Source organism: Hibiscus syriacus, unplaced genomic scaffold (genome assembly GCF_006381635.1).
Source record: "Hibiscus syriacus cultivar Baekdansim isolate YM2019G1 unplaced genomic scaffold, ASM638163v2 tig00110328_pilon, whole genome shotgun sequence".
Taxonomy (NCBI): Eukaryota; Viridiplantae; Streptophyta; class Magnoliopsida; order Malvales; family Malvaceae; genus Hibiscus; species Hibiscus syriacus.
The window spans coordinates 7,646,681-7,665,873 of record NW_024062685.1 but is presented as its reverse complement, the minus strand read 5'-3'; the positions used below and the strand labels follow the sequence as shown (position 1 = coordinate 7,665,873).

Genomic DNA, 19,193 nt, shown 5'->3' with positions numbered 1-19,193 from the left:
CTATATTATATATATATATATATTTTCAAAAATCATTTTCAAAGCTATATAATATATATATTTTTAAGACCGATTTTAAAACAGTATATTATATGTTTTCAAAAACCATTTTCTAAAAATTATATATTATATTTTTCAAAAATATTTGCAAAAGTTATACTATATTATATATATATATATATATAATAAAAAAATAAAAATTCGGACGAAAATGAGTGTCTACACACTTTTTCAGGTATGTGAAGTTGAGATTTTTTTTCTTCATGGTTTTACTCTCTTTTTTACCAGTTTTATTTACTTTTAATTTGTTGAAATCTCTGTGATGAGGAGAAAGAGGAAGAGGCGGGGAAGAAAAAAAAAGAGTTAACTGCCATGCCAAAAAAAAATGTTAACAGACACATGACTAAAAATTAACGGGTAACAATAAGGATAAAAATAAATTAAAATTTTGATGATTATATTATAAATTTTAAAAATTTTAAAAATTAGGTGACCAAAATACAAAATTATAAAAATTCAAAGATTATTTGTATATTTTATCCTAAAAATAAATATTATATATATATATATATCCACTCGAGATTTAAAAAAAGAAAAAAGAAAAAGCAAAAGCAAACCGAATACACTGTAATATGCTCATACATGTACAAAGACCTTTCAGTCCTCCTCAAGTCATTTCTCAGTCAAATGCAAACGCTGACATCTATATTCTTGCCATATGTAATCACATTATTGGTCATATATTTTTCAAACGAATCAACTCGACTGCAGACAATCATCCGTAAGAACCGTTAAAATATATATATATATATAAAAGAAAAAAACACCGGATCCTCTTTAATTCCATCCAGCTAAATATCAGCTCAGCTAAATCTGGGAGGACAGAGCTTTTCCTTAGCTCTCACTCTCACTTCAACGCTCAGCCAAGAAAATTTAAAAGGAAAATTAATTCTAGGGTTTTATATTTGGGTCGTGTCGAATTTGGGATTTTAAGTACACGAAATGAAGCAAAAGAACGGCCAAATTCATACTACGAAATTATTGACATATATTTTAATCGGTTTAATTGCTGCTCTCGGATTGGTTTGTCTGTACTGTGGATCTTCATTTGCTCCTGGGTCGAGGAAATCCGATGAAAATGGTTCTCTGTTGGATGGATCCGACCCGGTTTTCGGTCGGTTTTCAAGGCACAGAGATTTGGTTGATTTGCTTGACGAGCAAAGGTACTATCCGGAAGCTCCTAAAAGCATCCCTGTAAGTTCTGCATTTTATTAGCCGAAATTTCTTTTCCTTTTAGTTATCGATTTTAGTATTTTTTTTCTTTTATTGTTCATTTGTTTTTTTTTTCTTTGTATCACAAATTACACTGTGTTTCTTTTGGATTTTAAATGAGGGTGTTTTATGAGTTACAGATATGTGACATAAAATATTCTGAGTTGATACCCTGCTTAGATAGAAACCTTATTTACCAGCTGAAATTAAAGCCTAATTTGTCAGTAATGGAACACTATGAGCGGCATTGTCCGCCGCCGGAGCGGCGTTACAATTGCCTAATTCCGCCACCGAAAGGTTACAAGGTTAGTGATGATTCATTCTGCTAAGTCTGAGAGTGTGGCTTGATGTAATTTAGTTAGTTTCAATACCAACGTAATTGATGCTAGAATTTCAGATCCCTATAAGATGGCCTGCTAGTAGAGATGAAGTGTGGAAAGCTAATATTCCCCACACACATCTTGCGGAAGAGAAATCGGATCAACATTGGATGATTGTTGATGGGAAGAAAATAAAGTTTCCTGGTGGCGGAACCCATTTCCATGATGGTGCTGATAAGTATATCGTTGGTCTTGCTCAGGTATATGTTACTGGTTTACTGGGTTAAGGATTCTTATATTGACTGAACTTAATAATTTCAACTTTCTAAACACTTGTGTACTTGTTTGTAGCTTGCTGTTGAATCATTTTATTTGTGTAGATGCTGAAATTTCCTGGTGATAAACTTCACAATGGCGGACACATACGAAATGTTCTTGATGTGGGATGTGGAGTTGCAAGTTTTGGAGCCTATCTCCTACCACTTGATATTATAGCCATGTCCCTTGCACCTAATGATGTACATGAGAATCAAATACAATTTGCATTAGAAAGGGGTATCCCTTCAGCACTTGGTGTGTTGGGAACAAAAAGGCTTCCATACCCAAGCAGATCATTTGAGCTAGCTCATTGTTCTCGATGCCGAATAGACTGGCTTCAGAGAGATGGTATTCTCCTATTGGAACTTGATAGATTACTGAGACCTGGAGGGTACTTTGCATATTCTTCGCCTGAAGCCTATGAACAAGATCCGGAAAATCGAAAGATCTGGAATGCAATGTACAGCCTTTTGAAAAGAATGTGCTGGAAAGTTGCTGCAAAGCGAGGCCAAACTGTTATATGGTCTAAGCCTCTGAGCAATAGTTGCTATTTGAAAAGAGATCCTGGGACTCGGCCTCCTTTGTGCAGTTCTGGCGACGACCCAGATGTCAGTTGGAATGTGTCTATGAATGCATGCATCACTCCTTACTCTGCAAGTAAGTTGAACTGCCGTGCATACAATGACATTGATAATTGCGGAATGCTTTCTTATTCTAAATTCTGTTTACTGGTCGATGGACATTTCATATGGTTTATCTTCATAAATGATCACATCTTATGTTAATAACAATATGAGAGTAAGTTGCTGCCCCAAAAATTGGAAACATTATCGGAACTCTTAAGGGTGAACTCAACCCTTGTTTGATGCTGCAGAGATGCACAAAGAAAGATGGAGTGGACTACGTCCTTGGCCACAAAGGCTTACTGCAGCACCACCTCGCCTTCAAGAAATCGGTGTTAGTGCTGAGGAATTCCTTGAAGATACTGTAAGTTTCTAAGATCATAGGGGAATATCATGTGCTGTAGTTTTCTCTTCTTTCTTCATCTAGATTTTTTTTTTTTGCTTTCCACTACATAGTGTGGAATTTTGATGACTGAGATACGCTTATTGTACAGAGAATATGGCATTCTAGAGTGATTGGATACTGGAAGCAGATGAAGTCTGTTACAGAGAAGAATTCCTTCAGAAATATCATGGATATGAATTCAAACCTTGGGGGTTTTGCTGCTGCCCTTAAAGATAAAGATGTCTGGGTAATGAATGTTGCTCCTGTTAAAATGTCCGGAAGATTGAAAATTATTTATGACCGAGGCCTGATTGGTGCTGTTCATGATTGGTATGCTTAAACTTTTATATATTGATACATCCTTAATTCCATCTTCTTCATCTTTTTGTCATGTATCATTGTTCTGATAATCAGGTATGTCTAGTCATCTTCCCTGGCCTGACTATGCACCATACTTTCATCTTTGCCTTTGTAGGTGCGAAGCTTTTTCTACGTACCCAAGAGCATATGATCTTCTTCATGCATGGGCAGTCTTTTCTGAGATTGAGGAGCATGGTTGTAGTGCAGAGGATCTCTTGATTGAAATGGATAGGATACTGAGGCCAGGTGGGTTTGTCATTATGAGGGATAAAAGCTCAGTTATAAGTCATATCAAGAAATTTATCCCTGCATTGCGGTGGGATGCTTGGTTATCCGAAGTTCAACCAGGAACCGATGCTCTATCTGTTGACGAGGAAACAGTGTTAATTGCACGAAAGAAGCTGTGGAGTGATGATGGGTTTACGACGATGTGAATTTACATCTTTTCCCTCCCATGTATTTTCTTAGCCCGATATCTTCCCTTGATTTATGGTGGTCGGTGTACTTTAATCCCTGCATTTGCCGATTGCTATATTGCTCTGAGTCTTAGAAAAAGTTGAACAAATCGATTCAAGACATATACTCGTATTTGACACTTATTTAATCCTACTAATGGCAACCCAAACCTACTGATGAGGAAGCATTAAAGAACTTTAAGCAACAAAAATGGATATAAGTTGTCAATCTTTCATTACTAATCCCATACATTAAAATCAAGATCCATTGACATGTTTAAAAAGCCAACTCATTATACATATTTCTATACACACATCTCATTGTCTATGCCCTTCCGGCAATGGAACCACTTTGTGAAACGGCACCGTCCTCTGTGGCAAAGCTCCGTCTTCTTCATCGTCATCAAATTCCAGTAAATACCTACACGAAAACGGAAAAAATGGTCATGCATTTCAGCAACACATAACAAATAATAGATTATTATTATTGATAATAATTATATCGTTTATGGGGAAGAACACAAATGGGCAAAACAATACGGGTTTTTACTCATCGGAATGGAGGATGTCACTTACTCGTCGGATTTCCTCTGTAAAGATATGGTATGTTGAATAACCCCCCAATGAGTATGCACACGAAGATTCATAGTCAGTTTATTGTTTTAGCAAATGTATAAAAGAACATAAAACAATACAAAATAATCCGAAATTATATATATTGAGTATTGAATGACGACGGTGATGGTTGGAATAGTCACCTTTCGAGGTGTACTGATGACAGTTGCTTTATAGAGTGCAGTTGTTCCCGGATAAACGGCCAAAACATGTCTCCCCGCAGGGAATTCTTGAGTACTAGAGGGATCGTTCTGCTTGGGGAACGGTATGATGCAAGATGCAGGCAGCTTGTACTTCCTGAAATCGCAATAACAGAAACCGAGATCTTCTGGATCAACTAATTCCAGCCATATAAAATATTGAAAAACAGAAATAAGATGTTTGAACCCTTGATGTAATCGCAAATTTCTGTCTCGATCATCATAACAAATAAAACACGGTAGTTCCATGGACCAAAAAGTAATGAATATGAAAAAGAATGATATAGAATGAAGCATAAAAGCTTACCTTTGGAGACCACCATCTTCGTCATCACCTGGCTCCTCATCGAGTACTTCAAATCTGCATATGGAGATTCAATTTACAAACAAGAATAAAAAAGATTCTAAATGGAATTCTCACACGAGCCAAAATGAAATGTCCGATATGAATCGTACTTACTCTTTCGTTTTCTCATCAAAATTTATTACTTTCACAACAAACCACTCGTCCTTTTCAGCATCTGAGGTGACCCTTGCAGCTACCTGAGTACAAGAAGGAAGGTAAAGTAAATGAGGTCCAAGATCAAAAAACAATGATCGAATAAATTGTGACAGCTGCATGGAGCACTATGGTCTACAAGCTTGCCTGTTCATCTTTGAGACTAACACAAGCCTCAATATGACTCCGCATAGAAGGAGAAATGCGAGAGATATCTGAATCAGATTTCATTCTTTTCCTTTTCTGATCAGTACCATCTGCAATTTGTTTAATATTAGCTACATAAATAGGATGTTCAGATTCGCTAGCTATAGTATCTCAAATCTAAACGTGAAAATCACTTTTGTTTTGCCACAATATATTCAACCTTCTAGATCCGAAAGAATGGAAAGATCACAAACACTTCATAATTTCAACTAATTGCCGAGTCTAGGAAAGAGAGAGAAACAGAATAAGATGGAGAAAATCAAACTGCAGAAAATTACAGCCATATCTTAACATCCTCTTAACTACTACATAAATAAAGCATTATAAGAACGCAAATATTAAGATCCCTGAATATCGTCATGCAAAGAGAAAACTTGATACAGAGGTTAAAAAGCAACAGAAATGTCTCATACAGACATGCTGTGTAGCACACACCCATTTTTCTTCGTTGATGTCCCGGAGGTCCAGATGGCAGAAAAGTGTCAAGTTGACCTAGTAACGAGCTGGAAATCCTGTATCAATGCAAAAACAGTGAATATTCATAAATGACGGAATATGATAATGAGAATCATGTAAGTCCTACAGAACCAAACCAGAAAGTTAATTGCTAAGTATAAAGAAAATGGTATAAGACTTGAATGAAGATAATGGACGTACGCTACTTCTCTCTCCGAAAGATCTCTCGCTTGAACATATAAGCTTTTTAGCCTTGATAATGAAGAATCACCAGGTTTCTCAACTACCTCGGGAGCTGCATAGTTATAAAAAAGTTCAAAGTTAGCAAAAACCATCAGCTAATAAAGAACACAACACAAAAAAGTAAAGTACAACAAAGAATGAAAAGCTACTCTTAAGTCGATAAAACAATGCTTAATCATTTACATCCAGGGGTTTCGGCAAGTTTTCTAACTGTTAAAGGTGTAATAATTCACTTCTTTGATAGACTCCCCGAGATTCAAAATAATGCATCCTGTATGGATTCCAAATATAGCTTTTAACCGACAATGACTATGGATCTCAAAACTCCTTCTATGATACTTCTTCTATGATCCAAGAAACCACAGATCAACCTAAGCCCCAATGAATCGACAACAAATTTTTTCATTTCCGCATTGTTGCAATTAAATACCATTAGCTGTTAAATTTGTAGAATATTCTGAATCCGGTCCTCTTTCATGCTAACATTCTCAACTAAAATAATCAAAACATTTTCGCAAAATAGATATCAGGAGCAGGTTTATTGTATGATAATAATGAAATCTTAATTAAAGCAACTAAATGGATATTTCGATGCTCGCCGGCTACAAGGTAATTACACATGAAGCATTGGACACTGTTCTACACGTATACAAAACCAACCACTCTCAATATGGATTTACAAGTATGTAATGAGTTAAACAACACAATTGCCTTCTCCATGAAAACTAAGCCCCTTGAACAGCCATTTCAGGTAAATAGCTTATTTTTCCGATCAAAGAAGGCAAAAAATTTACGCACCGAAATTAACATAAACACTTGCTAGCAAGAAACTTTAAACCACAACTTAGATTCAAATTAAGTTCAAACTACAAAGAGAAACTATTCCTTTTATATTTGATCACATTACTCCAGTCTTTTTTTTCTTCAAGAACCAACAAAAAGAAAATCATAAATGAAAACAATCGGCAATAATAATGTATAATGGAAATAACTCCCTTATCCGATAAAATCCATCATCAACGAAATTTAACCTCTTTTTAAAACTAAACCTACCTAAAAAACATGTTTTAATAAAAGAAACTAAAAACCCAGAGAGCCAAACCACTTAAAAGCATTAAAAAACACACAACATATTTTGATAATATGGAACAAACCAAGATCATAAAATTTGAAGCTAAAGGGATAAAATAAAGCTGAGAAAAATTACTAGCTTGGAGCTTCTTGTGAAGCTTGTTGATTTGAACAAGCACCTCTTCTTGGTCTTTCCTTAACCGATCGAGTTCCCTTGAGTTTTCCAAGATTGAAGCAATGTCCGGCGACGACATCGTTCAATATTATTTCCTATTTTCGCCGGAAATACAACGCTGTCTCTTTCGCCAGATTACTTCATCACAATCCTTAATTTTACCTTTTCTTTTCCTCTTTCAAATAAAAATCTATAATAATGTTAAAAGAAAGGCCAAAAAGGAAATAAAAATCAGTGGATAATTTTGATTATTTTTTTGTTCTGCTTTCATCCATATTTTGTTGATATTGTGTTAATCTGACACGTGGAAAAATTGTAATTAAATTATATTTAATTTCATAATTAGTTGATAGAGTGTTACAAAACGAAATGATCTTTTGTTTACGATAATATGTAAATATTAAGAATTAAATTATAATTAATTAGGAATTTATTTTAATAATTTTAATGGTTAAATATAATATTTCTTTAAAGATTTTAAGCTTGACATCTATGTGTATATAAGAAGTGTGTATGATATTAATAATTAAAAATTATGAATATATATTATATTGTAATCCTCTCAAAGTATTCAAAATAAATATTATGAATTAAATACATTAATTGTTTAACATTAATTATTTAAATTTGATTAATATTATTTAAATAATTAAATAATATAATTAAAATATTTCTGTTGAATGAGCAGGGCCAAGTTTTGGATACTCATGAGCAAATTTCAAAGGAAGATGTCTCGTTTTTTGAAAAGATGTTAGGGTCAAGGAATAACTCTGTTTTGGGTTTAATGTTAGCTTTCTCAAGGAGCTGTTGGGAGTTGCTTTTTCTGATGTGGTAAAGGGTCATTTGCAGAGAAGAGACTCTAAGGAGGAGGTCAAGACTGTCATGTTTGCTCAGGACTCAGATAAAGTTCCTGGACCGAATGGTTATTCCTCTCACTTCTTCATGGTGGCTTAGGATATTGTTGAGGAAGATTTCATTCTAGCTGTGTTGTATTTTTTTTTGAGTCCTCGAAGATGTTGTCTGCCTTCAACGCGACTACTTTAGTGCTTGTGCCAAAGAAGATTAATGCTCGACACATGTTGGATTTCAGGCCTATCTCAAGTTTCAACGTTGTTTATAAATGCATTACCCATATTATGGTTTTCAGGCTTGAGGGGTTTCTTCCAGAGGTTATCTCTGGGAGTCAGAGTGCCTTTGTTCCTTACCGGAGTATCATGGACAACACTTTTATGGCTTAAGAACTAGTGAAGTGTTATGATCGTGTTTCTGTTTCGCCTAGGTGTGCTTCGAAGTTGGGTCTGTAGAAAAAGTTTGATTTTGTTGATTGGGGTTTTTACTCGCTGTTCTGGAGGCCCTTGAGATGCTTGATATTACGATTTCTTGGATTCGGGAGTGTGTTACCACTCCTTTCTCTATTTCCCTCAATGGTGGTCTGGTTAATTTCTTTAAAGGGACGAAGGGGGTGAGGCAAGGGGACCCCTTGTTCCCTTATCTTGTTGTTATCACTATGAATGTCTTATCGAATTTGTTGGATAAAGCTGCGGTGCATGGTGTTATTCAGTATCACCCGAAGTGTCATAGGGTCCAGCTTACTAATCTCTGCTTCGCGGATGACCTGTTAGTTTTCTCCAAGGGCACTGTCTATTCTATTTTGGGCGTTTGGGATGTCCTTAAAGCTTTCTACTAGTTTTCGGGGCTACAGTTGAATGCAGTCAAATCTGAGCTTTTTTCCTCTGGTATTAAGGATTATGCTTTGCAAGCGATTCATGAGATTACGAGTATTAGAGGTGGCAAGCTTCCGGTCAGATATCCGGGTCTCCCTCTTATTGCGAAGAGGCTGTTTGTTAAGGATTGTCTTCCCCTGGTTCAGAATTCCTCGATTGAAAGGGTGACAGGTTAATCTTCTTCCGTATGCTGGTAGGCTTCAGCTTATCCGTGCCGTCATTTACAGCATTAAGAATTTCTAGAGTGTCCAAGTGAAGCTTCCAGACATGATCATTAAGCGTATTAACCAAATTTGCTCTAAGTTCTTCTGGAAGGGTGAGGACAAGCCTGCCAAAGGAGCTAGAGTTGGTCGGTCGCAGGTTTACTCTCCTAAGTCTGAGGGAGAGCTTGGTCTTAAGAATTTGAAGTTTTGGAATCAATCCTGCATGATTGGGTTGATTCCAAAGGTGCTGCTTAAAGATGGTTTAGTTTGTGTTGTCTGGATTCATGCTTATATTATAAAAAATATATAATTCTTTTTGGCAGCTATCGTGTCCCCAAAACTGCATCGGACTGGGAGAAATTTGTTACGGCTTCGTCATAGGGCTATGTTGGTTACGGGGCTGCTGGGGGGATCTTGCTCTTCTATTCGAGGAATTTGAAATGAGTTGAGGGTACGTCGTGATAAGGTGACTTGGGATAGACTTGTGTGACATTCGGGGCACATTCCCAAGGTTTCTGTTATTTCTTGGATGATTGTTCTTGACAGACTACCTACTAAGGGAAGACATCTCCTTTTTGGCATGCTTAAAAACACAGCAACAATCAAGGATCTCCCTTTGAACCCTCTGATAATATTTACCAAATTTCAATCGATCAAATCAAGTGTCTAAGAAAAAGAACAAAGAAGAAACATTAACTTCGACGTGATTTTCATCTTTAAACAGTTGGCTATAAAATCCTGGGATGAATTTTGAGGCGGGTGGTTGATTTTGGTTCCCAAAGATTCAAACTTTTCATTTGATCCCAGTCTTTCAGGGAAACCCAGATTGAGAAAAGTATGTTGTTGTTTTGCTCATTGGATCATGTTATTTCTCGATGAATGGAATGACTGGACCCTGTTTTGTTTCCAAGGTTTCATCGCATGAATAACTGTGATTAACAATTGCAGTGGTAATGTAAGGAAAGCTATTGGGGCAATGAGGCTGATTTTAACAACATTTGCTGGAGCTATGTAAGGGCTACTGTGTTCTCTCGAAGTGCATGGCGATGTGTTTGGCGTATGATTCAGGTAAAAACAAAACGAGCTTTAATTTCAACTCAGTTTTCATATTTCTTTCTTTTTTTTTTCTGGTTTATGACAGACAACTCTTCTTTAAAATGCCAGAATGACTTGATTCATGGACGGGGTCTGGATTTTAATATGAGAAGATGTCGAGGTTAGCTGCTTTCTAACAATTATTCAACTTATTAAGGATTAGGCCGTGACCATATAAAATGATTACGGGTCATAACGAAGGGTTGTGTTGATGTTATATTACACCAGTGGCAAAGGTATGCCCTAAAATTCCTTTCTTCCCCAACCCCCATCCCGACCGAGTTTAAACTTCCGGTCGCTATGTCCGACATTCTTCATCTTCGAACTACACAGATGATTTTATTAACATATTCATGGACCTACCAAGGCCTAGTTGTAAAACTATTATCGGTAAGATAAATGTGAGTACCCCATATTTTCACGGAAATAATAATAAAAACGAGGGTTAACTACACAGATGATCACTCATATTTGTGTTTTGTCCACTTTTGATCACTGATTTCAAAAAACATAAGATATGGTCCCTTTCGTTTTTATTTAACTAAAATGTGGTCACCTTGAGTTAACTGTTATTAACTATTTTGATATAATCACATATTTGGTCCTTGTTATTTACATATTTTCTTAATATAATCCTACTTTTAAATATATTATGTTAGTTTGTTAACTATAAGATTTATTCGACTAATGTCTATGGTAAAGTAACTCTAATTATATTGTTTATCAACTATCATTTTATCACATTCTCTTATATCTTTGGTCACTCTAGACACTTATAAATTTATTTTTATCATTTATAAATTTAATTTTGTCAAAAAATATATAAAATTCACAAAACTTTAACACTTATCTCTTTCTTTCTTAGAGGAGTAAAAACTTTGTCTAATTTAATGATTTTGGATGTGGTCAACCAAAATTTTAAGTAGTGAGAAACTTGCTTTCAATAAGAAAAATAATATATTATGAAACTAATTTCATCAGACCATTATCGACAGAGATTTGAGCATTATAAGATTAAAATTTTGACTTGATTTTCATTGATTTTAAATGAATTTTGAAAAAAATAAAATTATTGAAAAGAAAATGTGGGATAAAAGGTAAACATTGTTATATCATTTATGTCACATACGTTGGTAGATGATAATTAAAAGGATTTAAGATATTTTTACAAAAGAAAAAATCACATCATAAACTGCGATAAAATATTAACGGTTTGATGACTTAAAATGAATTAGAAAACTTTAGTACTACAATTTTAACTTTTAGCTCAATGAACAAAATAAAAATATGGTCAAAGTTTAATATTTAAGAATGTATTTTACCTTTTAAAAAACAACAATCACAAAATTAAGCATAATAAATGGACTAAAATAAGAGTTCAACCTTTAAGTTTTATATCAAATTAGGACTAAATTGAGAGAATATATAAATAACAGGGATCAAATTTGTGATTATATCAAAATATTGAACTGCTAAAGGCAGTTAACTCGGGGTGATCACATCTTAATTAAATAAAAATGAAAGTAATCATATCTTAATTAAATAAAAATGAAAGTGATCATATCATATATTTTTTGAAATCAGTGACCAAAAGTGAACAAAATACAAATATAAGTGATTATTTACATAATTAACCCTAAAATCAATATGAGAATTTGTTATCACAAAACTGAAATTTATTTATTTTAGGATAACTTACACCAATCATCACTGAATTTTACTTTATTTCCTATTTCACTTCTGTACTTTAAAACCGTTCAATTTCATCACTGAATTTAAGTAATTAGCTGATTTGGTCATTCAGCCGTTTCTCCCTTTAACAGAGTGCTCACGTGGCTTTTTTAAATTATAAAACTTGCCACGTAAGACCAGTGTTGACCAGATTTTATCTCTCCCCATCGTTTCCTTCTTATTCTTTGTTCTCTTCTGTTTTCTGTTTCCTATTGGATTGTAAAAAGTTGATGTTTTTATCAACTGATGAAGCTCTTGTAATGGAGGATGAAGATGATGAAACCCAGTATGCTTAAAATGTAAACACTGAGAGAAATGCGAACTCGAAGCAAAATCTCGTTGTCAATCCCCTGCGTCTCTCTCCAACGTTGATGATGTTACTCTCGCCAAATTGGACCCATCCGCTTCCATCACCGAGTCCACAACCGCAACCCAAATAAATTTACCCAATTCTGTAGAAATAACACTGCTTTTCCTCTCCCAAAGTTTTACCTACACATTCAGAAACACTTAAAAAAGAAGAAGGAAACTAAAGTGGAACGGTTGGATGATGGAATATATATACCATATCGAGCTCCCATGGGTCATAGGGATAGAGGTCGAGATCGGGGATGACATCGGGGTGGCACGGCAACAAGGCGGCCTTGCGTTAAAGGAAATTAACGACGAGCTCTTCGTAGGTCGGATTGAATCTGAACTCTGGTGGAAGATTAATATTGCGGTTCTCTCTCATGTCTTTTTCTTGGGATAAAAATGATACGAACAAGAATAGTGAAGGAGAGGGATTCGGAGTAGGTGATATTTATAGTGTGGGAGGTGGATAAAAACATGCAGAAGGCGGGGGTTTCAAGCGATAGGAAGAGAAAGGAGAGGATAGGGAAGGAGGCGGCGGAGAAGAAGAATTGAGTTGTGATGGTGGGTTTGGAGGATAAAGGCATTTACCCATTCTTTTAACTTTTTTTCCCACGTCATAACTCCCGTTAGTGGGGGGAACGGCTGAATGACAAAATCAATCAATTAAATTCAGTGATGAAATTGAACGATTTTAAAGTACAGTGAGTGAAATAGGAAATAGAGTAAAGTTCAGTGATGATCGGTATAATTTACCTTTATTTTTAAGATAAACTACGCACTTAGTACTTAAATTATCAGTTTTGGCCTATTTTAGTACTTAAACTTTCAATTTTTTCAAAAACCATATCTAACGATAGTTTTCAATTCATTTTATTATCCGTCGTTAAAACTTAACGCGTTTAGTACCTAAACTATCATTTTTTGTTCATTTTAGTACTAAACTTTCAATTTTTTTTAAAAAAACTTAACATTAAATTTTGAACGGGGTACTAAAATGAAACAAAAAACTAAAGTTTCTAAAGGTATGGTACTAAAATGAAATAAAAACTAAAGTTTAGGTATAGTTTTAAAAATATAAAGTTTAAATACTAAAACATATCAAAACTGATAATTTAAGTACTTAACATGTAATTTACCCTTATTTTTGTCAAGTTTGAACTTCAACATCTAAGGTTTCACTAATTTGATATGTTTTCTAATTTTGTTATGAATTATTTTATTTGGTTATATTTGTATATGAAATATAAATTATATCACATAAGATTAAATTTAAAATAATATGTGATATATTAATATAAATATTAAAAATGTATTAAGTTTCTTTTAATTCAAAATTTTTAATAAAATAAGAAAATGAAAAATATTAAATATTTTTTTTTATAAATCGAAGATAATATTTGTTTAATAACTCTTAATCATTTGACTGTGAACATTCATACTCATGGCATATGCGATAAGACCTCGAGAGATAATAACAAGTCTCTTAATCGCCGAAATCAATGATTGATCTACATGTATATAAGATTGAACACGTACCCATTCTGAAATTAAAGGTTTCTTAGATTAATTACTTATTTTATTGACGGTGTCCACCCTGAAATTTTATTTGTGCCCACATCATTTGAAAATTTTATGTTATTAGTAAAATATATTTTTGGATCTGCTATTGATTAAAGTTGCTTGGTTTGTATAGTTAACAGAATTCATCTCATTAATTTTGACATCTTTTTGCTAACATTGTTTTGCTTCTAATATCTAAGAGATTGAGACTAATTTACCTTATTGAACTTTCCCTAAATTTTAATATGGTGATAATACCATTTGAAAGTCAAATTTGTGCACTCGAAGGGATCAGTAACACTTGTTAAAGCAGAAGAAGAAACCTCTCGGCCTATCGTCTTCCTCGCCGGCTTTCGGGGTTTCCGCTATATCATCTCTAGCGGCCATCAACGAGCTTGTTCCCGGAGACTCTGGTGGAAACACAACATTCTCGGATGTTGTTCTTTTGGGAGGCATCATCAACGGCTCGGGTGGTGTAATGGTCGAGAGATGGTGTAATAGCATCTGTATGATTTGGGAGAAATTGGGCCGAGCATTCGGATCCTCTTGCCAACATGAAGTCACGATCGATGCCAAATCTTCCGGAATGTCCTCAGCACTAGGTCGAACATTCTGAAACAACATAGTTAAAACTCAGACCAATATGCCTATATCAGAATACCCTAGTTGCATTTGAAGAAACACATGATTCGGTGACATTTCGAGAAACATGAAACTGGATTTACGACAGCAAGTATGAGCAAAGAGTCTTAATTCTGATTTGATTCCGATTCAACGTCATTAGACTTGCTAAAGTCCGCCTGATAGCCTCATGAACCGAATGTATAATAATTTCTCATCCATTAAAAGGGCATCTGACAAGTTTGTACTCGAGACTATCACTACAGGACATGGCTACACACCATTCATTACCTTAAAAGCGGCTGCATAGGCTGCTTGTAAATTCGACATGCCCTCGAACGGCAACTTGTTATGGATGAGTTCCCACAGAACGATAGCAAAGCTGTACGCATCCACCTTATGATTGTAATGTTTTTTCTCTCCCTGCCTTAACGTGACCGTGCTATATAGCTGTTAGCATATTTAAAGGGGTCAGAATCTCAAACGTAAAAGAAAACCCGACATTTAAACGGAGGAAAATTTATCGCTGTTAAGTTCTGAATAATCAGTATATTACTTCTGGAGCCATCCAACGGTAAGTCCCAGTTTCAGCTGTCATCATTTCAGTTAATGACTCTTCACGAGCCAAACCAAAATCCGCGAGTTTAACCGTTTTATGGTCTTCTGTCAAGATCAGGTTCTCTGCAGTAGGAAAGAATATATCAAGATCATGCAAACCTATAAAAGGTGATAATGCAATATCGTATGAGGTTGGCTTAAAGATTGATATTGCTTTCATTTATGTCTGCTTAAATTAGTCTCGGAAATCGGAATCATAAATAACATATGCAATCCCTCTAACACTGACAATAAAGTATGACGTAGAGGTTTACGTTCCGTTTAAAAAGAGGAAACATTCGTTCCGTAAGAATAAGAAATCATTATAAAATTAGTTCTTATCAGTTAGTCACAGTTAATACAAGAGCAGCAACGTAGTATGGATCTAGTGAATGCAACTCGATGAATATAAAAGTGTGCCTGGAAAAAAGTTATAATCATACCAGGTTTCAGGTCCCGATGAATGATCCCGTGCGAGTGTAAGCATTCCATTGCACGAGCAATATCGAGTGCAAATCCTATAGCTACACGCATGTCCAAGCACTTTGGTCGCATATTCAAAAGGTATTTCCTCAATGTCCCACCTAGTAGGAGCTCAGTTACGATCACCATAAAGGGCTCCTTGCAAGCTCCAATAAACTGGAAAACAAACAAAAGCTCAGCTAAAATACGAACCTATTTCAACTTAATATAACCTAAAATTTCTGGATTTTCGAATTTTCATCGAGAATATATCCACCCTAATCCGAAAGAACATAAAATTCAGCAACAAGAATCAATGGGATATATAATGGTTCAACAAACCTTCACAGGCTCTGCTAAGACACAACTTCCGCAGAATATAACCTAAAACTTCCGGATTTCATGGATATTCATCGACAATATATTGACTATAAACCCGAAAGAACATAAAAATCACAAAAAGAATCAATAGTATATGTAATGAATCAACAAAACTTAACAAGCCAATTTCCACTATAACCCAAAAAGTACATAACAGTTAGCAGCAACAATCAACAGCATTGCTAATGATTCTTCACAGGCTCTGATATGATGCGAGCCATAGCGCATATATTAACCCAAAACTTCATCGATTGACCGATATTCATCAACAATATCGACTCTAACCCGGAACAACAAAATTCAGCAACAAGAACCAATGGCAAAATCAACAAACCTTGACAAGATTTTTGTGTTGAACCCTGGATAACATTTCAACTTCCCTTGCAAACCTTCCATCTCTCCTTGCAATTTCTTCGGGGGTTTCCCCTCTTCTAACAACCTTAATAGCAACGTTTTGATTCTTGTATCTAAAAAAACACAAGTTAACTGTCATGTAATAACAGGCATTAATGATCAAATTTATCCAATTTTTTTTTATAAATTATTATCATATCTACTCAAATTATCAATAAGATTTACACCAAAATGGTTCTAAATGGCTAGGATTCATTTAAAAGACCCAAAAAAAAGAAGGAATTACTAAATTGACTTAATTAGAATTTCAAAGAGAAAATTAACTTACTTTCCTTCATATACTTTAGCATGAGCTCCTTCACCAATTTTAGGACCAACAAAAAGCTGCCGAGGATCAATCAACCATTTAGCATCTAAATTGAAATCATGAGTTGAAAAAAACCCATTTCCAGATCCCATCTTTTGAAACCACCCTTTGCTTTAACACAATAATTGAAGAACTTCCATTTATTGGTCAATCAAAAAGAAACTCTTTTGAAAAAAAGAATCCCACATTTTAAACTTAAAAAACATAACTTTTCATAGCTTAAAATAAAAATAATGTAACAAAAGGCATGCCTTTTACTGCTACTCAAAGGCTCACACCCTGGATTTTACTTATTTTCACAGTTTTACAACAATAAACCCATCCCAAAAATCATGGATTTCAGATCCAAAAGAACCCATCAGCAACTGTCCTTTAATGGTGGACAATGATAAAAAAAAGTCCCAACAAAGCAAAATTTTATTCATAAATAAAGAGGGACAACAGAAAATCAGAAAGACCCTTCAGCTAAGAATGAAGCACTTAGACAAGTAAAAGGAAATTAAAACAAAAGATGCAATTTTCTTCTTTTTCTTCTTTCTTAGTGAAGGAGTGAACCGTGAAAAAAGGGGAAGGATTGAACTTTATAAAGAAGGTTGAAAGGAAGACCTGAATGGAGGATTGGGGAAGAGAGTGTTGATCAAGATTGATTATTTAAGATTGAAAGGAAGGAGAGTTGTTTTCGTTTTTCAACGCGGTTGTATTCATTATACTGTAATGGAAACTATGGTGAAAAGGTGCACAAAATAGATTCTATTCGAAAAATTAAATAACTCGAAAGTTAAAATCTAATTATAAAATACGACTCGAATAACTTAAAATTTTTAATAATTAGTTGATGTATTTTTAAGTTTGAGTCAATTCTCTTAATTATATATGATATATATATATATCACATATGATATAAATATACATGTATTGTATTTTTTTATTAAAAAAAACACATAATAATAGATTGTTATATATGTTTTGATTGTATACTATCATAAAAATCATTTAAATTAAAATCAAGGCTCGAATTTTATAAACTCGAATCAACTCTAAAAAATTTTAAATCAACTCCAAGTTGTAAAATATGACTCATCAACTCAAATAATTTAAAATTTTTCAACTTGACTCGATCGAACTTTCACGCCTATTTGTGAATCTTTGTCTTGTTTATTTTACTTTTGTCTTGGTTTTTACTCTTCTTTTTTAATGGGATAATGGCATCAATGCCCCCCAAGTTTACCAAATCTCCTTCTTGTTTATTTCAAATCAAGACTATTGCTTGGTCTAAAGTAGACAACATGTCATATATATATTGTATCTTAGTGTATAAATCCTTAAATTCAGAATATTTTTTATATATTAACTTAAAAATAATTTTTTTATTAACTTATTAAATATATTTTATTATTAATTTAACTTGAAATATTTTATTTTTATTTTCATTTAAAATATATATTTTATGTTGAAATTTATTTAAAATTATGAATAAATTGAGAGAATATATAAATGGGAGGGATCAAATGTGTGATTATACGAACTATCACGTCACATATTATGTTAATTGTTAACAACAATTAACCCTTAATGATCACATCTTAAATAAATGAAAATAAAAGCGATCATATCATATGTTTTTTGAAATCAATGATAAAAAATAAACAAAACTCAAACATAAGGTGATCATTTGTGTGAATAACCCTTTTAAAAAACAATCTAAAAAGAAAAACTTTATTTCTTTGAATTAGAAAAAAATAAAGGACATAAAATAATTAGATAAATTATTGACAGGTTTTAAGTTTTTATGTCAAAAATAAATGAGATTTAATAATATTTTTTAAAAGAATGTTATGTGAATACAACGGGAAAAAAATTACGAGTCCTATCTTACTCTTCTTTAACGTAGTTAAACTCAAAAACATAATAATTATATATATATATATATATATATATATATATATATATATATATATATATATATATATATATATATATATATATATATATATATATAAGGTATCTTCAGGGACGGAGCTCCCTTAGGCTCAAGGAATTGTCTCTGTTAAAATTTGTATATTCAATATAATTTTGATTTAATAATATTTTGATTCATGTAAAAATAAATATTTAAATTTTAAAAATTATAAAGATTTATTAAATATTTAATCAAGTTGGGGTCGAACTAAAGAATGATAACTTTGTGTTCTTAAATTTTTGGTCTAATTACAATTTAAGTCATTGTAAGTTTAAATATTAGATAAATTAGAAGTTGTATTTTGAATTTTGAGTTCTGAGTTTTTTTTTAATTTAGGATGAATATAAGGTAATATTTGTACAAAAACTTTCAACTATTTGACAATGAACACTTATACCCCTACATATGTGCTTGAACTCGGGACCTCAAGGATAACAACAATCTCTTAATTACTAAGGTCTCTTGGTTCATGCTGAATTTCGATTTTAAATACCTAATAAGTCTTTATATTTTTCTTAAACAATATAATATTTCGGCCCCTATTAATATTTCGGTACCTTGAACATTTTTAAAAAAGAAAGATAT

General features: G+C 33.5%; 4 protein-coding genes across 4 annotated transcripts; 2 read left to right on the top strand and 2 right to left on the bottom strand.

Annotated features, from left to right (window-relative positions):
- The first annotated feature begins 845 nt into the window (after positions 1-845).
- Positions 846-3,838, top strand: LOC120118627 (probable methyltransferase PMT9). Its single transcript, XM_039138647.1, has 7 exons — positions 846-1,254; positions 1,413-1,577; positions 1,670-1,852; positions 1,973-2,567; positions 2,785-2,897; positions 3,028-3,248; positions 3,394-3,838. Exons 1-7 carry the CDS (start codon positions 1,003-1,005, stop codon positions 3,710-3,712), a joined length of 1,848 nt encoding a protein of 615 aa, XP_038994578.1. The 5' UTR covers positions 846-1,002; the 3' UTR covers positions 3,713-3,838.
- A 107-nt stretch (positions 3,839-3,945) lies between these two features.
- Positions 3,946-7,377, bottom strand: LOC120118629 (SAGA-associated factor 29 homolog A-like). The gene is made up of 9 exons (XM_039138649.1): positions 7,161-7,377; positions 5,912-6,005; positions 5,690-5,766; positions 5,195-5,304; positions 5,009-5,091; positions 4,856-4,909; positions 4,492-4,645; positions 4,310-4,323; positions 3,946-4,154 (listed from the first exon to the last, which is right to left on the bottom strand). Exons 1-9 carry the CDS (start codon positions 7,276-7,278, stop codon positions 4,052-4,054), a joined length of 807 nt encoding a protein of 268 aa, XP_038994580.1. The 5' UTR covers positions 7,279-7,377; the 3' UTR covers positions 3,946-4,051.
- Positions 7,378-7,879: 502 nt separating this feature from the next.
- On the top strand, positions 7,880-12,248 carry LOC120118357. Its single transcript, XM_039138405.1, has 7 exons — positions 7,880-7,893; positions 7,991-8,121; positions 8,347-8,408; positions 8,551-8,838; positions 8,944-9,063; positions 9,167-9,370; positions 12,180-12,248. The coding sequence occupies exons 1-7, from the start codon at positions 7,880-7,882 to the stop codon at positions 12,246-12,248; spliced, it is 888 nt and encodes a 295-aa protein (XP_038994336.1).
- A 1,786-nt stretch (positions 12,249-14,034) lies between these two features.
- LOC120118628 (serine/threonine-protein kinase STY13-like) lies at positions 14,035-17,144 on the bottom strand. Its single transcript, XM_039138648.1, has 6 exons — positions 16,610-17,144; positions 16,262-16,394; positions 15,528-15,723; positions 15,044-15,168; positions 14,779-14,937; positions 14,035-14,478 (listed from the first exon to the last, which is right to left on the bottom strand). Exons 1-6 carry the CDS (start codon positions 16,738-16,740, stop codon positions 14,158-14,160), a joined length of 1,065 nt encoding a protein of 354 aa, XP_038994579.1. The 5' UTR covers positions 16,741-17,144; the 3' UTR covers positions 14,035-14,157.
- Between the last annotated feature and the right edge of the window lie 2,049 nt (positions 17,145-19,193).

Bases quoted from the DNA above. Each gene is read 5' to 3' on its own strand.
- LOC120118357 (XM_039138405.1), top strand. The intron at 8,122-8,346 runs GTTATTCCTCTC...TATGGTTTTCAG, and splicing joins TAAAGTTCCTGGACCGAATG to GCTTGAGGGGTTTCTTCCAG. The intron at 9,064-9,166 runs GTTCAGAATTCC...AAGAATTTCTAG, and splicing joins TTAAGGATTGTCTTCCCCTG to AGTGTCCAAGTGAAGCTTCC.
- LOC120118628 (XM_039138648.1), bottom strand. From the start codon at position 16,740: ATGGGATCTGGAAATGGGTTTTTTTCAACTCATGATTTCAATTTAGAT. The intron at 15,724-16,261 runs GTTTGTTGATTT...TTTGTTTTCCAG, and splicing joins AACACAAAAATCTTGTCAAG to TTTATTGGAGCTTGCAAGGA. The intron at 15,169-15,527 runs GTATGATTATAA...TTCCTACTGCAG, and splicing joins TCATCGGGACCTGAAACCTG to AGAACCTGATCTTGACAGAA.
- LOC120118629 (XM_039138649.1), bottom strand. From the start codon at position 7,278: ATGTCGTCGCCGGACATTGCTTCAATCTTGGAAAACTCAAGGGAACTC. The intron at 5,767-5,911 runs GTACGTCCATTA...GCATTGATACAG, and splicing joins CTTTCGGAGAGAGAAGTAGC to GATTTCCAGCTCGTTACTAG. The intron at 4,646-4,855 runs GTAAGCTTTTAT...TTGCGATTTCAG, and splicing joins GAAGATGGTGGTCTCCAAAG to GAAGTACAAGCTGCCTGCAT.
- LOC120118627 (XM_039138647.1), top strand. From the start codon at position 1,003: ATGAAGCAAAAGAACGGCCAAATTCATACTACGAAATTATTGACATAT. The intron at 2,568-2,784 runs GTAAGTTGAACT...TTGATGCTGCAG, and splicing joins CATCACTCCTTACTCTGCAA to AGATGCACAAAGAAAGATGG. The intron at 2,898-3,027 runs GTAAGTTTCTAA...CTTATTGTACAG, and splicing joins AGGAATTCCTTGAAGATACT to AGAATATGGCATTCTAGAGT.